Source organism: Squalius cephalus (genome assembly GCF_949319135.1).
Source record: "Squalius cephalus genome assembly, chromosome: 5".
In the NCBI taxonomy this organism is placed as follows: domain Eukaryota; kingdom Metazoa; phylum Chordata; class Actinopteri; order Cypriniformes; family Leuciscidae; genus Squalius; species Squalius cephalus.
The window spans coordinates 4,521,858-4,541,266 of NC_137126.1; the positions used below are offsets into that span (position 1 = coordinate 4,521,858).

Here is a 19,409-nt window from a genome sequence, read left to right on the forward strand (position 1 = left end):
CATAGACTGTACAGTATGTGTGTATAACCTATAATAAATATGGCATATATATTGTATATAGTACTGTGTATAATATCTCTCTATATATATATATATATATATATACACTGTATATATTGAATGATGAAACTTAAATGTATGCATTAGATTTGCACAAGGCCGCCATGTGAGGTACATCCGTGTGAGAGCCCGGATGCATATGAAACATTTTCAGGACATTATGTAAACACACCTTTAATATCTGTAACTTCACCAGGAGCTGAAATACAGTGCTGTCCACATTATAAGGCCTGATTTGACATTGGTGACACTTTATACATTTCTGATTTTGCCAATCATAATTCGGAAGAAATTAACAAATGCATGAATATAATGTAGTAATGTTAATCGTAATCAGTATTTTTGTCTTGTATATTTATTTGATAAGAAAAATTGCACAAGATAAGACTTGTTTTCAGAGACTATAATGTATTCCTCATAACCTATTGGGTACAAAGTATTTACTTGTGGAGTAAAAAAAAGACAAAACTAAACAGTAGCACATTATTTTACAGGGACCCTGCTGTTACACATCTTACATGTATTTTCTATAGTAATATCAGTAATTTATGCATAATTACAACTAACCCTAATTATAGAGTTAATATTACTAATATTAATATTACTCGACACTTATTTGTATAATCACACTGTAAGAAGGACACCTAAAATAAAGTTTAACCAAAAAAATGTATTTAACCCTCCTAATGCATTCAGGTCCATTTTGACCCAAAAGAGTTACATAACAATTTCTAAAAAAATCCATAGTTTTTAGTACGAAAATGAAACGATATGCTTTGTAAAACAAAAATTTTATATTTCAAAAAATGTATACATTTTTTAATTAATAAAAAGGGGTTAAATTTAGTAATAGCATCGTAAAAACAAGATAATATTTAAAAATTGTGCACATTCACTCATTAATGAGAAGTTACTGAACAGATACAATATGGTTTAATTAAAAGAAATTATTAAGTTATGACTGTTTTATAAGCTTAAGTAAATGCAACAGATGTATACAGTTTATTTATGCATTACAAGAGTTACGATATAATCTCTGTGTTCTAATATTGACCATGCTTCACTTTTTGTTCCTGGCCCACTGAACTTTCAATCACACAAGTTTGTGCGTATATCTTTATACAGGTACTGCAGGATATAACTGTTTTACCCAGATAACTAAATTCAAGAAAATCTTGGCTAATCCAGAAAGAAAATGTAAAAGGAGATGTAGCAGGTTAGTGGGAGAGGTTTCAGGAATAGTTAAGTATTTTGGAAGGCTTATTAACATAAATGCACACATGCTGATGACACGTCCATCATAACAGTCAAAGTGCACCAGAGAATGACAATGTGTTTGTGTGTGTGTGTGCGCGCTTGAAATGAAGTCACTGTACGAAGAAAAAAGAGGGAAATTCATACCTAACGTTAGCTGTGCAATTCCTAGAAAAACCAAGAGGAGTCTACTTCAGGATGCTCTTTAAATGCCCACTCATTTTAAAAAAATTTCAACTTATTGTACGTCTTCGTATTAAAATATTAACAACTCTAAAACAGACCATGAAATTAAATCGAGAGCTGTATTTACCTTCATCTTCAGACACGTCCAAGATCTCATCAACTGTCTCCGGGAAACTCATGCGATGTTTTTCTGTGGTGGTCTTAAAGGAGAATGTTTATTATGACAAAGTTTATTTTATAGCAGCCATAGTATCAGATTAATTATATGAAAAGTGTAACTTACCATAGTGACTGTCTCTTCGGTGACCAGTTTGAGCACGTCAATGACTGAGATGTATCCAAGTCGCTTTGCAATGGCAAGAGCTGATGTGCCATTCTATAGCAGATGGAAATATTATTGAGTTCATTTCACCAGTCAACATCCAGCATATTAAAAAAAATCTATGACGGCAATTAGTTAAAAGTGTCTGGGCTCTTACAGATGTAATTTCATTTGGTTGTGCGCCGTGTTTCAGGAGAAGCGTCACAATGTCCGTGTGGCCCTGTTGAGCAGCCTGATGGAGCGGCATATACCCCATCTAACAGTCCCATGGAGAAGACAGAAAGAACAATCACACATCGGGCCCTGTCTTGCACCCAGCGCAAATGACTTTGTACACCGACGCATGTTTCATTCCTATTTTGCACCCGACGCACAGCGGACTTTCCCTCCACAGACGCATGTCGGTAAGTTAGGAAAAGAACTTGCGCTCCCGGGGGCGGTGAGAAAAGAGGAGGCGTGTTCCGGCGCAAACGTTCCCTGGTGCTATTTTGCAGTTTCAGAAAACAATTCCGCCACTGACCAGGAGAAACCTCGTCTAAAGTCAGTGGTGTGTTATTCAGAGGCTATTTTAAGGGCGCATGCATGGCCATAATGTAGTGTGTGCACAACACGCATACACTTTGCTTCTCTCATCTACACAGACGCAGTAGTTCACATTTTTGCAAACCATACATAATTACAAGGAAAAATATTACCACACGAGGGAAATCATTGTGGTGTCCATGAAGATGTGAAAAAATAGGCATAAATCTAGCTTACACATTTACCCAAATTATTATACGCCTTTTTAACCGAAGCTAATTTGGGTGTGTTTCTCCATCCCCAATGTCACTTCTCTGTGTTTTACGGCCCTGACGAGAACGTCGGTCTCCTTGGCTGTGAACCGCTCCTGGCGTACGCCTGGCAATTCCGCCGTTACAATAGCAATCCGCCATAGAACAAGCGCGCCTGCTCTTAAAGGGAATGTGAGATGACGCTCTGATTGGTTTATTTCACGTTATGCCCAAACCACACCAATGAGTAATGTAGCTACTTCAGACCAACCCATTTTAGATTTGCGTCGGGCACAAGAGTCATTTATCCCGCCGGTATAATAGCAACAGCGCCCAAGACCCGCCCACAAAGTTACTTGCGCTCCGCGTTTGATACTAGCGTTTCAGATTGTTAAAATAGGGCTCTTTAACATGTCACTTGTTCTGCTAGAGAGCAACCAGATAAAGGCAAGTGCAAATTAACACTCTTGCTTCTCAGATTTGTCTTCTGAGAAAAATAATTTGTCTATAGAGATATCAGCTATTTGTCTATTCAGATATCAGCAATGTCATTAACTGCACGGATGTCAATTGTCAACATACTGATTCGTATTCCTGGTCTAGGATTAGGAATCCAAGGGAGAACATCTGAGACGAAGTTGAACGTTTGAAAAGTGAAACAACTGAAAAAGCAAAAGCAATATTTCACTTACCCTGGTCTTGCTGTTCACGTTGGCCTGTTGCTGTAAGAGGAACTTTACCATCTTGATATTGCCGTAATGACAAGCCACATGAAGGGGAGTGTAACCCATCTGAAGAGAAATCAACAGTGATGATCATAATCATTGACTACGTTTACATGCACACTCATAATGAGATTTAGGCTAAACTTTACCTCATGTAAACACAATATTGATGCGATTAAGGTCATAATCGTAGTAACAATAATCACGGTAAAATATGCAGATTTTAATCACAATTTAAACACTTAAACACAAACACTTAAATCGCATCTATTCCACTCCGACCAAAGTGCACACTGATAACGTTGTCATACACAGATTCATAAACATAAGTAAATAAGGCATCACATTTTTGAGGTATACATCAGAATATACATATGTCGAAAACATCGAAATGAAGACATTTTAGGCCAGTTACACATCAACTATATAGAGTTCATCATCTGTGCTGTGCATTGGGGTATGTGAAGAATGGCAGCAATAACCACAATTTTTAGTGAATAATCAAAATGATGAAAATTGCATTTAAACGGGAGTGAAGAGGTTTGCTCGTGTCATGTAAACTTCTTACTGTGTCCTTACTCACATTATTAGTGCACATGTAAACGTAATCATTGATTATTATCAATTATAATGTGAATCATTACGTGCACTCTGTAGAAAACAACATATTCCAGTTTTTACCCGTGTGGCAGCGTAGACGGACGCCTCGTGTTTCACTAGTATATCAGCAATCCCAACATGCCCCTCCTGAGCCACAAGGTGAAGAGGGGTCAGACCGCTCTGAGGACACACAACACACCTGTCATTTTATGCACATGAAGAGAGACATGACATGCTATCACAACTCTAAATGGCTCGAGCCTCTTGCCTCCATACAAATATAATACATAAAACATATATAATGGAAGTCTGTTTGGTTACAGACATTCTTCAATATAACTAATGTATTAATTAATGTTAACGATTTAAGCTAATATAAATGTTAAGAAATGCATTAGTATATGTGTAAGTTAACATTAACATAAATTACCTAATGCTGTATACTGATCTTGTTCATTGTTAGTGTTAACAATTACAACCTCATTGTAAAGTGTTACCATGACATTATTTACTTTTACTTCTTACATCTAAGCCATCTTAGAGAGGAGCAGACTTTATAATCTGACACAGAAGTGGCATAAATGTTTTATTTATTCATTTGTACTTCTCCATCCTTCAAAAACTGAATCAATAAGATATGGAAGCTAGTTTCTGCCATGAAATATATATATATATCACAATTATATCTCGCAAAAAAAGAGTCCGGATTGCGGATATAAAGTTGCAATTCTGAGAAAATAAAGTTCAGACTTTTTCTCGCAATTGCGAGTTTACATCCCGCAATTCTGACTTTTTGTCTCAGAATTGAGATATAAACTCGCAATTTCGAGTTATAAAGTCCTAATTGTTAGCCTGACTACGTCTTCCGCTAATTTCATTTCGCTCCTGTAGTCAGTCTGAGATAGCAGCGTATCTTTCAGTTTTCCACCGGCCTGAAAACAGCCGGGCCAATCAACGAACAGAGGGCGGGCTGAGAGCCGTGACGTAGACGCTGATTGTACCGTGGTGGATGCGTACTTGCGTAGATTTACTTCACATAATCTGCAAAAGTCGTTCACAGCCATGTTCACTCCGGTATTTCGCTCAATGGTTTAGTTTTTGCATCATACATGTGTTTACAGTGGAAGTTAGATGCGGCTGAGCATGCGCATAACACACACCATAACCAAACGTTATGTGATTGGCTTACGGGTAACCAATGATTTTAAACTTCAGACAAGCGCCCCCCCGCGAGAGAGAAAACACTTCTCTATTATGCTATTCCAGACTCTCTCTACGAAGCAAAGTGAAGTAGCAGAGTCTGGTATTACCAGGCTACCTAATTGTGAGACATAAACTGTAAAAATCAGCAACTTGAGCTATTTAATTTTTTCAGTGCCAGTGCATAAACCGCCAGCGTCCTGATCACCCTGACAGATTTGATCTTTTTGGCAATAATTACATGGTGATTGTCCATCATTCCTGAGTACATCAAGTGATTTTATCTCAAATGATCAAGGACATTTTGAATCCTCATGATATTACTCCTTTATTGACTCATTTTGCTGTCATACAATCACTGCTATTCAAGCAAATCTATCTTGCTCTTTTCATGAATGAAACTGCTTTTGGAATGTGTGTGCGTGTGTGTGTGTGTGTGTGGGGGTGGGAATCCTTGCTTTAAAAAAGGGTGCAAAAATGTAAGCATGATAAGTTCACCTTATTGCCCAGATTTACATTGGCCTGCTTTGAGATCAGCAGCAACACCATGTCTGGCTGTCCCTCTTGGGATGCGAGGTGTAAAGGTGTGACCCCTTGCAGTGACTCAGCGTTGGCAGAAGCTCCATGCTGCAGTAAACTACTCGCTACCTCCACCTGGTTCTGCTTCGAAGCAATATGGAGCGGAGTATAGCCATTCTGAGGACAAAAATCAGCAAGTTTTTGCACTTTGTGGCTAAAATAAACTAGTTGAAAATAATGATTAAGACTGTGAGTTTTTGCAGTGTCAATCAGGGCAATAGCAGTGTCATACTCGAGCGGCACTGTGTGGCGATCCCCCTTTGCCGAGTAAAAGATTGACCACGTCTAGATTGTTATGATGGACGGCCACATGCAACGGCGTGAGTCCGACCTGTGGAGGAGAAGGCATCTTACCATCAATAATACACAATGAAAATGCAATAGATACTGTATGAATGATAGAACACTAGTAGTACTACCACTGAAAAAACATAAGTGTGCTTAATTGTGCTGATTGTGCACTTCAAATTTTAAAAGTATTTTTTTTTAAAACTACTTGCAGATAATCTCATATTAATGAAATTGAAGGCCACTTAAATGTAGGGATTTCCCAAGTTTTTTCGCAGCTGAACCTCTTTGACCTAATATCTTTACTTGAAGTTAATAAGTTAGATCAGTAATAAAATTAATCTGATGTCGGTTAATGGTCACATGATGTGCAAGTAAACAAAACAAAAAAAATATTTTTTTGTAAATGTTTTATTTTATTTTTAAGACATAATTGCTTAATAGCTTTTCATTAAACTCATGAACCGCCGGCAGTTCCACCATGAACCCCAGTCTAGGAAACCCTTCATGATGTTGATAACAAAGACTGGAATATCATTTCTTTCTCTTAGTAAATTTATATCAATATGGTACAAGATTATCCAATTCAAATCAATGTGTTAAAAAAGTAAGCAAAAAGTAGTCAGAATACATTGCCTGAAATGAGTAATCTACATTACGAACTGCAATTTGTGTCATGTAATCGGGAATCAGTAACCAACTACAATTTGTAAGTAAAATACCCAGCATTGCATGTTACACAAGCCATTGAAAGACCCATTTCAGTCAACCACTAATTCTATCGTAACACTTTATTTGACAGTGTCCTTGTAACATATGTTACATGTACTTACCATAGTCATAACAGTAAATTATGCATAATTACATGCAACTAACCCTCAACCAAATCCTAATCCTAAGAACATGTTGTTAAATAATATTACTCAGTCTGTATAATAACATTGTAACAACGACACCTTAAAATAAAGTGTAACCATTCCATCTATATAAATAGCTATAGAATGAACTATAAATGCATATAAATGCATGCATCTGATTCATACTTTGCCTGCAGCATTTGGGTTGGCTCCTCTCTCTAACAGCAGCACTGCCACGTCCAGCTTCCCGTATTTGGCCGCCACATGAAGAGGAGTGAAGCCTTTCTGCATGACACAGACCCAACAGCAGAGAGAGTTTCAATACAAAACCAAATCTATTTTCACACAATATGCTGGTGGCTTAGGTCTTGGGTAGAGCACTGTACCTTGGTCATTTTGGTAAGCTGGGCGTTGACGTCCAGGAGGATGCTGGCAGTTTGTGTGTGTCCCTCGCGGGCGGCGATGTGCAGTGGAGTGTGTCCTGCTGTTGTGTTGGAGTCGGGGTTTGCTTTGTGCTCCAGCAGGAGCTTCACCATCTCGTTGTGGCCCATGCGGGCTGCACAGTGTAGCGGCGTCTGGTCATCCTGAAGGAGGAGAAGATCCAGAAGTGATGCTTTTTTAATACATGATAAACACAAAAATAAAATAAAAACTTTGTTACGGCTAAATTTATTAGTTCTTCTCAAATTGTATTTATATTATGTTAAAAATGTAGATTTTTTATATATATATACAGGTATACAGGTTTATATATTATAATATGTTTTATAATATTATATATTATTATACATACAGGTTTTATTTGACTATATTTGACAACACTTTAGTTTAGGGTCCAATTCTCACTATTACTAGTTGCTTATTAGCATGCATATTACTAGGATACTGGCTGTTTATTAGTACTTATAAAGCACATATTAATATTTTATTCTGCATGCTCTTATTCTACATCCCTTATACCCATATCTAAACTTAATAACCACCTTACTAACTATTAATAAGCAGCAGTAATCAGGAGTTTATTCAGGCAAAAATAGTAATTAATAGTTAGTTAAAGTCCCCTTGTGGTGAAAATTAGGCTTTTAATGTTGTTTATATGTCTATGTGGTGTTTTTAATATGCTTTAAGACAAACCATGTGTAAATTCATTGCTGTATTGAGCATTTTCTCCTTAAAACTGCAGACAGTTGAAACAAAGACAGTCTCAAAAACACGCTTTGAAATCGCTGGTGTTTCTGACGGCACAAACTACCTTGTAACCAATCAGATCAACGTGTGATCGTCAACTAGTGGATCTCTGAGCTGAGTGAGTGAGTGGAGGCGGGGCTCATTTGCATATTCATAGAACTGCATATACTAAATGAGGCAAGGGTGTCGAGTTACATTCAAGATATTTTAAGGCATGGCAAAATTGCAAGGTAATTTCAACTTTTTATCTCACAGTTCTGACTTTATTTCTTGCAATATAAATATAATTTATATATATGATATAATTGCGATTAAAGAAATAAAGTCACAACTGTGTGATAAAAAGTTGCAATTACCTTTTTAATTTTTTATTCTGTGGTGGAAACAAGCTTCCATGAAAAAATGTTTTTCCTCATTTTGTTTAAAGAGAATAAAAGACCAACATATACAAACTAAACTAAACCAAAATTACATTAAATGTCACATCAGCTAAACACAACAAAATAACATAAAGTGAAATGTACCTTGGCTTTGGCGTCCACTGGAGCTGCGTTTTGCAACAGGAACTCAGCAACTTCACAGTGACCAGCTCGAGATGCCATGTGCAGAGGCGTTTCCACTTTCTATAAGCACACATTAATGGACACGCACAGTAAGATCACAGCAACAGCACAGCTCGCCGTCAAAACATCTTAAATCACCTAACTTCAGTCCTGAGGGCGTCTGTCCTGCAGAGTTTAACTCCAACCCCAGTCCAACACGCGCTCATCGGTGTCTTCAGGATTACTAGAGAACTACAGGTTTTGGTTTTTATCAGGGTTGGAGTTAAACTCTCCAGGACCGAAGCTGCCCATCCCTGACCTAGAGATAAATCTGTGTGAGGAAAATGTTGCTTTCAAAAGGTTAAACTCCATATTTACATGGCCTTATTTTAACATACTTCAGTGCATTGCTTTAACTGCTGATATTTCACTTTGTTGCTTACCACGTTTGAGGCATGAGGTGATGCTCCTTTTTGCATTAGTATCTTCACTATATTCAGATGACCCATGAAGGAAGACACATGCAGCGGGGACAACCCTGACTGTCGGACAGAAACACAAAGAACCAAACATGTCATGGTCTGAAATCGTGATAATGCTCACTCCTCTTTAGTAGACCTTGCTCAACTCAAAACGTAAACTACCAAAAAAACAATGTTCCTTTTTATTGTTCTTGAAGTGAAATTCATTCCCAGTCTTAATGAATCACTGTATCTGTTTTTATGCTTTGGTGGATTTTTTGTCTGCCATGTCCTTTTCTCCCAATAGGTCTATAATATCTGGAGAAATCTACCAATGATAATAACCATTGAGCCACAAAAATAAAGTCTTGATATAAGTGATGTATTGGTGGCTGATTGGACAATCCTGTAGCTCTTAGTAGCATCTACTGTATACTGAGCTGTTCTATCGTTACCGTACTTTCAGAGTCAAAATTGCATTGTTGAGAGGGAAAAAAACACACACACAGATAAGCTACATCGGTGTATAAGTCACATTGTATTATTACATTCAGGAATTTATGCTGTATGATATACGCTGTAGGCACATTGGACCAGCGGTTTGGAAAATGGAGGATTCAGCTGCGGCGCCATCTTCTGGTCAGACGAGGGAATTCATTCAGTCCGCGACTCTCACAGTGCATTATGGGTATTCTCTAGCTGTTGAGCGTACATCGTTTGTACACTCGTTATTGCGCTGCGTTATGGGATTGAATAAGTGCACTCAAAAACGTCCACTATGGTTTCGGACACCACTACAAATGGCTGTTCCCTCAAATAGTGCCCTATTTAACGATATAGGGTGCGATTTCGAACACAACCTTAGTCTCTGTCTCGTTTAGTTCCTTGTTCGTTCTTACATCTCATACTATGTTGGTTTGTGTATTCCTTTTGCTCTTGAGTTGATATTCTAATGTATTCGTTTTGTTTGCTTATGTAAATAAATGCATTTACTGCAACTAGATCCTGCTTCTTGCAAAAAAAAGAAATATTTTGTTAGAATATACAGCTATTTTTGCATGGATGCCAATGGGAAAACATGATACACCTTTAGAAGCTAACTGAACTGTGCTATGGGTTGCTCATGGTTTGACAATCAAGATACAAGGTAAATTTCATAATAAAAGTCCCCCAATACACCAAACAAATACAATGACTTCTAGAACTCAGTTAAAACCAGTGAATACATTACAATAATTTTAATTTAAAATAATGAAATGTTATTTACAGTATTTTACACTGTCAAATGATCCTGTTGCTCACCTCTGTTACTGCCTCCAGGGACGCAGAATGCTTTAATAGCAAGTCCATTACACGCATGTGGTTCTTCTTACAGGCAATATGGAGTGGCGTGAAGCCATTCTGAGCATAAGTGGACAAATAAGTGCAATTTTGTGAACAGTTTCTGGATGTTTTATAATAACAGGGTAAATGTTAATATTAGCATTAGCTGTGCCATGTGTGCCTTTTAAACGTGTACTAACCAGAGCACGGGTGTTTGGTTTGGCTCCTTTGTCCAGGAGCACCTTGGCCACGCGATGATGTCCACAGTGTGCCGCCACATGCAGTGGTGTCAGGTGGTCTAGAGTGATGTCATCAATCTCTGCATTGTACTGTAATAGCTGTTTGATACAGTCCAAATGATCGCCCTGGGCTGCCATATGTATTGGCGACAGGCCATTCTGTGCAGTGAACATATGGGAACATTTAGAGCTGCCAAATGCACTTTCTTTCACATTTCTGGCAATCAAGCAGTTTTTTTTTTTTTTACTTTTCCTCTAGGTTATATTTCTGAACTGAATGTGTTTAAAATACACAATAACCAGGTTTATACATTTATCATCAACAAATCCAATTCATTTCAATTGAATATTTCTTGTTCCACAACTAGAAATATTTTAACCATGTTTATACTTTATAACTGAATAAATGTAATTGTTTTCACAATATACAGATTTATGCAGATTCTAAGAAATATGAACAAATTTTTTTTTAATTATTATTTAAATCTAATCAAACGGATGCAAATAGGTAATAATAAACTTTGCAGAAATCTTACCCGTTTCATTTATGACAAATATGCATCACATTACGTTTATTTTCTTATGTTAAAACTGCGTAAAGCCAAATAAATGGAATTTTGATATGCAATTCAAATAAATTAATCCTAAATGTTTTTGGAGTGGATTTTTGTTTTTTAATTAATGCATATTATTATATTTGCACTGCTGACACAGACTATTGGGAACTATGACAAAAACAAACAAAAAAAAAAGTCATTTGAAATTCGATCTTCAGTGTAAATATTCAGTCAAGTTATTCAGTTTTTCTATTTTCTCCAAACACGCTGTTTGGACGCAAAGCTGCAAATTCAGTAAATAAAATGTAATAATACCTAAAAATGGCAGTTTTTTGGTGGGAGAAATTCTTGCATAATTGCCATACAAGAACAATAGCTTGACCTATGCTGATGAAATTGACCCAGGTGAACCAAATCAAAGAGATTCAGGATTGGTGATGTTGGATTATTTCTTTTTTTATTGGTTACTTCAGAACACCATGCGACTACACCACAAAATTAGGGGGTCTCGATGTCAAATGTTTTGTGGCTATATGTAAACGCCAAGTGTTTGGGTGAATGCCTACTTTGGTCTTGGCCTGTATTGGGGCTCCTTGGTCCAGAAGGATCTCGATTATTCTCCCATGGCCATTTCTGGCAGCACAGTGAAGAGGAGTCAACTCATCCTGTGATGACAAGAGAGGAAGAACAAACGTGTATACAAATCCTCAAGTCTCGTTAATGTTTAGAATTATGACTTTATAACATACTTTTGTCTTAGCATCAATCTTTGCTCCTCGGTCCAGCAGAAGTCTGACCATGATAACATTTCCTCTCCTGGATGCAATATGTAGAGGTGTGATCCCATTCTGAAAGAAACACACACTGGTTTGCATGTAGCTGTAAACCGACTTGAGGATCAGTGCAGAAACGTTTATAAAAGACAGACCTTGGGTGTGAAGTTCACATCGGCTCCTCGGTTTAAAAGCAGCTGGGCGACATTCAGGTTTTCATAGTGGGCTGCGATATGGAGTGGTGTGAAGCCTGTCTGCAGAGGATCATGGGAAATTGAGTTAGTAACCAGTAACAGTTGTTCCTCTGATTGCTTCAATATCAGTGCAGATTTCAATGAACTGTACACACTACCGTTCAGATGTTTGGGCTCTGTAAGAATTCTGAATGTTTTTGAAAGAAGCATTTATTTGATTAAAAATACAGAAAAACAGTACTATTGTGAGATAGTTTAAAATGTAAAACATTTCTCTTTATAAATGTTGAAAGTTTTGCTGCTTAATGTTTTTTTGGAAACCGTAATACATGTTTTTCAGGGTTCTTTAATGAAAGTCTCTACTATCACTTTTGATCAACTTAATGCATTCTTGCTTTATAAAAGTATTAATTTCTTTAAAAAAATGTAATCTTACTGACCCCAAACCTTTGAACAATAGTGTGTGTTTACACAGATTAAAGCAGTGGTTAATGTTGGTAACAATTTAACTGTTGTAAAATCACTATAATGTATGGCTATGTCACACTTGCTGTGTAATCCAACGTTAATGACCAAAAATGCTAACTTCAATAGTCTTTAATACAAGAAATCAAATACTCAGGAGATACTTCAGGTAATGAAAATGCACACAACACATTAAACAATGATGAGAATCAACAGGAACAAGAGAAACTCAGAGCTAAATACTGTATACACAAGAGAAACTCAACCTAACTAAACACAGGTGCAAATCATTTCTGTGCTTTCTTCAATGTCAGAACGGTAAATCCGTTCTTTTCTGTTCTCTCACTAGATTTAGACGTGTTGCATTCAGGATTTCGATTAAACTCACAGCCCTAGTGCTTAATACATAAAACTAATTTAAATTGAACTATAATATATTTTAATTTCATTGCTATTACCATGCAACTAAGTGCCCAAAACATTAAATTTCGAACGGCTTCAAACCAAGCTCATTTAATCAGATAATATAATGTTACATTTATACTAGATGCCCAGTAGTTTAGAAAAAGAACGTTTTCATCAGTTTACACAAACCTTGCTTAAGACATCAGGATTGGGGTCATTCTGTAAAAGCACAGCGGCAGTGCGGGTGTCATCGTTTCGGGCAGCGATATGCAGTGCGGGAAGGCGGACCTTGCCCTTAGTACCGTGGTTTATGAGCAGGGCCACCACATTCTCATGGCCCTGCTGAAGAGCCACAGCAAGAGGGGTAAAGCCATCCTGAGAGACAGACAGACAGACATACAACACATCACGGGAACATCCATGTTTCTCTGAATAACCTGAGTGAGAATAGCAGGTTAAAGGTGAACAACAGTGTGATAGCACCCAAAAATAAGTGCACTTAATTATACTGAATGTGAATTGTAGTGTACTTCAAATCTTTTTAAACTGTACTTGCATGTAACACAATAATAATAATGAAATAAAAGGCTAGTTACCTGTAAGCGTACTTATAGAGTAAACATTCATCACTATGTTTCTTAATACACAAGTACACTTTAAAGAAGTACACTTAATTTGATGTTTTGACTAACATACTGAAGCACATATAAAAACGATAATAATTTGAACTGTAGTGTGTTATTCAATATTACATTTAAAGTTAATACATTTTAAATGCACTAAATTGCAACTTCATCATTATAAATGTGTAATTATAAATATTTTTAAATACATGATAGTTATTTTAGTTATTTTTAAATACTAATATAGTTAGAATAGAAATAACTGAGAATGAAATTGCATATGAAGATGTATTTAAGTGGGTGAAAAAAGCACTCTAATGCATTTAATACACATTTAAACTATAATACATTTTCATTTAATTGCTATTAACATGCCGAATCAAGGTTGTTTACTCTCTCGTCTCATATATGAACTCATTTAGGTGCGTTAATCTTTTTATTTACTTCAAAAACATAACTGTGATTCGCATTTTTTATGACTTTTCCACTTGTGTAAAATAAAACAACAACAAAAAAACTGAATTCTGAGTGCGAATCACAGTTGAGGTTTTCAATGAACATGCCACAAACATTACATTCAGTTCACACTTCAGTACTCTTTTAAAGAATATGATTTGCGCAACAAGTCCTCTATTTAAAAGTCTTTTTCATTACCTCAGTTGGAATGGTCTGATTGGCTCCATTATCCAGGAGAAACTTCACAACCTCCAGGTGATTCTCTTGTGCAGCCATGTAGAGAGGAGTGAAGCCCTTCTGTTGCAGACAGACATAAACACCCATATGCAGATACAATACCCAAACTAACACAAGCACACAAATACACAGATGACAATAGAGCCAGAGAGATTTTAGTTCGGACAGTACTACATAAATCCAAAATGATTCAACTGTTCAAATGAACTATAAAACATCCAACTTAGGTAAATGCTCGCAGATAATACAACATCTCAATGCCTCAAACCCATTTTAAAAGAAATCCCATTTAATCTTTGCTCACCTGAGACTGAGCATTGACATTGGCTCCATAGTTGACCAGCTCAGTGACCACCTGTTCTTGACCAGCTAATGCTGCTATGTGAAGAGCAGTATTTCCTTTCTACAAGAGAAATATCTGATTTAATGACTCAGTGACCAACATTATACAGTACATTAAAAACTGTACTTGTAGGTAATATAATATGAATGCAATATCACTATGTGTACTTAAAGAGAATACACTTTCATGACTGAATCTTAACATGCTTAAGCACACTTTGTAATAATGTCAAATTAAAAGTTTTAAAATCATTCTGTTTTAATAATTTTTCTGTGGTGCTTTAAAGAAGTACACTTATTTTGATCTGATGTCTAACATACAGTACTAAAGCACATAAAGTACTTGACAATAATTGTTTTTAATTTAATATTACATTTTTAAAAAGGTACTAAATTACAAACAATTTTCAATAGAAATGACATTAAAGTATATTTTAGTTTAATGCTTTACATTTGGCAGTACACTTTAACCATATTTCAAAGATAATATAAATAATCAAATTACATAAAAAACAAAACGTTCAGCTGATTGCATTTAATATACTATAATATATTTTCACTTGTAACATACAATTAAGTGTCAAAAGCATTACAATCAGTTTGCACTTAAGATTATTATTTGAATGTATATTATTTTAATAATAAGGACATTATAAATATGCTAAAGTGTTTCACAATGGTTTTTAAGGTACATGTGAAGCATCTAATCAAGTTTTTGTGTGAAGTTTTTAATTGCATCATGAATGTGGCCACAAAAAGTATTCGAACACATTTGTCACACAAATGTTAAAATGTATGGATATCATTGTATGAGATAAGAGATTTAATTAGATAACTAGATCTGTTAGTTAAAATTAAATGCGAAATAATTCAGAAAAGTGAAGTTAATTCTGCCAAAATCTCTAGCATCTAATGCAATGATATATATATTTTTTATACTTTTTTTAACTCTTTCCCCACCAGAGTTTTTGAAAATGCACTGCCAGCATTTTTGATCATTTTCACAAAAGTTTCATGGCCCCCAGAATATTTTGTTGTATGAATATCTGAACATGCAATATATCAAAAGAAAGAACAAGACCCGCCGCTTATAAACAAAACAAAACCCCGTTTTACTAAAGCTTCATGCATTCCTTTTTGATCAACACTTGAATGTGGGTTAGTTTAATAAAAAAAGCAACATTTTGAGCAAAAAGCTGAGAAAATCGTGTTTTTGTCAGAGATTACGTCTGGATGGGATTCAGAGAGATGATCAAAACACAGATGGAGTAGATAGAGTCCATCAACACCCAAAGCTTCACAGTCCTGTAGCTCGTCCTGGGTCAACATGTCATTCAGTAACGTTAAGCAGTTTTGATTTATATGCTGTTTAATGTTGTTGATCGCGTTATTTTACATATGCATCTGCTTACATATAATATCGCTTGTTTATGCTTCTGCTTCACATGTCTTTTGATCAGGAGATTCTGGACTCTTTCAGAAGATGCGTAATAGCGCCCCCCTACCGTATAAACCAGGGAAAGCTGGACATTTCCATCAATGGTGGGGAAAGAGTTAACATCCAAATACTTTTTGTGGCTTTTTGTAGCTATAACTCTTACCTTTGTGGCCGTCTCAAGTACAATACCATGGTGCAGTAGTTCCAGCACCATTTTAACATGGCCTTCCTTCGAGGCCAAGTGCAGCCCGTTGAGTCCATTCTGTGAAGGGAAAGAGACAGCAGAGCAAACTCACTCTGAAGGTTATTCAATCTCAAATCACACTGCAACATCCCGAAGAGACTGAAATGGGGAAGTGGGAGGTTTGTAGTTTACACCCACTCTCACAAAACACATGGAGCACTGTCAAAAGACATCAACCGATGATGATGATGAAGATGATGATGATGATGATAGGTGGATGGCAGGCCGGTGGTCTCTCTGCTGGGAAGAATACGGGCCATGTGGGATAGGTCTAACCTCACACAGCCTTCCTTCAGCCTCACAGGACATGTGAGGTTGGACCTTTCTCACATTGCTGATATTATCCCCTCTGAGTGTAGAGACCACTCACCCCATCTCAACGTGACTCAAAGAAACAAGCACAGGAACGAAGAAACAAAAGAAAAAGGATGGATGGATGAAAAAATACTGAACATTTACAAAGCTGCATCTGAAGAATATCAGATGGTTTCTAAAGCATTTCAAGGATGCACAAAGCTTAATTCAATTCATTAATTCACTTAATACATTTATATAGCGCTTTTCTCAGCACTCAAAGCGCTTTACATGGGGAAATCTCCTCATGCGATGACACGGCAGCCATATTGCGCTACACACCAGCTTATTGGTGGAGAGAAGACAAAGTGATGAAGCCAATGAGTATATATGGGGATGATTAGGAGGCCATGATGGACAGGGGCTAATGGGCAAATTTGGCCAGGATGCCGGGGTTACACCCCTACTCTTTTCGAAGGACATCCTGGGATTTTTAATGACCACAGAGAGTCAGGACCTCGGTTTAACGTCTCATCCGAAGGACGAAGGCTTGTTCTGTTAGAGCTGGAGATGTCAAACTCTGGGTCTCATGCACGTGCACCTTATAAGCCGTCATTGAAAATGAATTAAAGGTCAGCTAATATGATTCATATTCTTCTGGTTCCCTATATTCAAAAAAACAACAACCTATATTTAAAAATAATTACAAATGCAATGAAAATACAGGTATCGGTACTCGGTATCGTTGGCTGTCGGTACCGGACTCGTTCTGGATAAAGTGGTATTTGTGCATCCCTACAAATTATTGATTAAAAACTATAATAATAAACAAATAATAGTAAAATAACACTGCTGTATATTATACACTGAATAACATGCTATTTCTGAAAAGGCAGTGTCTAAACTCTAAGTAGTGTGCTAGTAACCCTATTCTATCCAAACACAACACAAATCTCCAAACAAAAATATTTATTGTATTTTTAGTTAATTGGACAATATATTAAGCCAGAGAACATACAGTATAATACACTGTATATCAATATACCTTTAAAGCTACACTGTGTAATTTTTTTAGTTGATTCTTAGCAAAAAACACTTAGTTCTTTCAAAAATATATGTGCTCATTAATGTATATTTACTTCTTTCAAGTAATAAAGTAATAAGTTTATAATCTGCCATTGAAAGTACATACGGGTGAGGGGTTTGAATGCCGGTCGCCATGTTGCCCCTCCATCTTGAAACTACATTAGCCAAAGAGGGACATACCTGTAAATTCAAGCTTCGCCTTTCGCGCCTTACACTCAGTGACTCAGAGACGAATGCGAGGGGGAGATTACTCGCGACTGCCGGCAGATTTGAAAGATTGCTGATGGATGATCACGCCTATTCTCGAGGACATGTAGCAGAGTCACCAAGGAAGCGAAAGAGAGAATTAAAACGTCAACGCGACAGGCAAATCAGCAAGACCAACGTCAATACTGGAGTAACTTTTCCCAGATGGAAAGAGCTCATGAGGAGCAAAGATTTTAAAATGGACGCCGAAGTTGCCTGCTTTCTTCTCGACAGGTAATTCAGCCTATTTGTGTAAATTCAAAGTTTTATAGTTGCTTGTCTAACCATAGCATGGTTGTGCATAACGCCAGAACGACCTCTAGTATAACTTGCGTTAATTTTCCTCACGTCAATGGTGAAAAAGATGGGGGAAAATATCACACAGTTTAGCTTTAATTTTCTTACCCCATTGAAATGTTTTTTTTTGTTGCCAAAATTGATTTTTTTTGTAAACATCTCGGTTACGTACGGTAACCCACGTATGGAGACGTACATCGTGAGTGACCGACTGATAGGGAACCGTATTAGATTTAAACTTAAAAAAGAAAGTAAAACATTTTACTTATGCTGTAAGAATAGTACATTTAATTCAAGATATATTTACTGAAATTAACTCTTAACAAGTTTGTTTGTCAAGTGAGCATATCTTGCTTTAAGTATATATTTTAATGGAGGGCAAGACAATAATACTAACTAAGAATATATTATTTTCCAGTATAGCCTTCACGTATCCTAGCTCCAGTGTCTTGCAGCTTAAGGAGTTTTTCAACGAGCTCAGCGGTGCATGTAGTCGGGGTCACTGAAACCCTCCAGAGAGCTCTGAGGACCTGCTCACACGTTTGCTACAGTATGAGGACTAAATGGAGAAAAGCGCTGAAGTCATCACTCACAACACATGCGGTCATTAATCAAAGGGCATTATCATCTCAATTACTGCTGGCGTTCCTGATAGACCCACCCCACAGCAGGAAATGTCAGGGTAAAAACAGGCTACAGGGAAAACAAGTGGACATGAATGCAACTACTGGGCATACACACAATAGCATTTGTGCATAATAGACATGCAGTGCCATTAAAAAGTGGATTCAGGCATGGAAACAGAACATTTACAATCATTTTTTCCCCCACAGGTCCACTAAGGTAAAGTAGGTAAGTAAATATATCCAGTTGGCTACCTGTTAAGACAGGGCAGCTCACCCTGTTACAGTACATTTAGTTCAGAAATAATGGACAGTCATTATAAAAATCAGCATTAGTATCTTACTTTCAGGCCGTCAGTCACACGTACTCAAGCTCTGGGAATCTCACGAGTCTTGGCACATTTAGAGTCAGATATGAAGACTTGCTCAGACCCGATCATTTGAATTGGATCATTGTGAGTTGTTGAGTCAAAAACAGCTACAATCGGATCAGTCCAATTCTCTAATGAATCATTCAGTGCAATTTGCGAAC

At 36.8% G+C, this 19,409-nt stretch overlaps 1 protein-coding gene across 19 annotated transcripts in view; it reads right to left on the minus strand.

Annotated features, from left to right (window-relative positions):
* The window catches only part of ank1a (ankyrin 1, erythrocytic a), a 136,635-nt gene that overhangs the window by 50,055 nt on the left and 67,171 nt on the right, over window positions 1-19,409 (minus strand). For 13 of the 19 annotated variants that reach the window (XM_079871502.1, XM_079871499.1, XM_079871493.1 and 10 more), the window contains 21 exons: window positions 16,251-16,349; window positions 14,612-14,710; window positions 14,269-14,367; window positions 13,181-13,366; window positions 12,083-12,181; window positions 11,904-12,002; window positions 11,721-11,819; window positions 10,559-10,756; window positions 10,338-10,436; window positions 9,018-9,116; window positions 8,557-8,655; window positions 7,231-7,428; window positions 7,031-7,129; window positions 5,932-6,030; window positions 5,619-5,816; window positions 4,002-4,100; window positions 3,288-3,386; window positions 1,980-2,078; window positions 1,784-1,876; window positions 1,628-1,700; window positions 1,462-1,482 (listed from right to left, as the gene is read on the minus strand). In XM_079871502.1, coding sequence (XP_079727628.1) covers window positions 1,462-1,482; window positions 1,628-1,700; window positions 1,784-1,876; window positions 1,980-2,078; window positions 3,288-3,386; window positions 4,002-4,100; window positions 5,619-5,816; window positions 5,932-6,030; window positions 7,031-7,129; window positions 7,231-7,428; window positions 8,557-8,655; window positions 9,018-9,116; window positions 10,338-10,436; window positions 10,559-10,756; window positions 11,721-11,819; window positions 11,904-12,002; window positions 12,083-12,181; window positions 13,181-13,366; window positions 14,269-14,367; window positions 14,612-14,710; window positions 16,251-16,349 — 2,353 coding nt within the window. Of the gene's footprint in view, window positions 1-1,461; window positions 1,483-1,627; window positions 1,701-1,783; window positions 1,877-1,979; window positions 2,079-3,287; window positions 3,387-4,001; window positions 4,101-5,618; window positions 5,817-5,931; window positions 6,031-7,030; window positions 7,130-7,230; window positions 7,429-8,556; window positions 8,656-9,017; window positions 9,117-10,337; window positions 10,437-10,558; window positions 10,757-11,720; window positions 11,820-11,903; window positions 12,003-12,082; window positions 12,182-13,180; window positions 13,367-14,268; window positions 14,415-14,611; window positions 14,711-16,250; window positions 16,350-19,409 lie in introns of those variants that run through there. The other 6 variants (XM_079871501.1, XM_079871498.1, XM_079871496.1 and 3 more) reach the window with 2 other exon arrangements.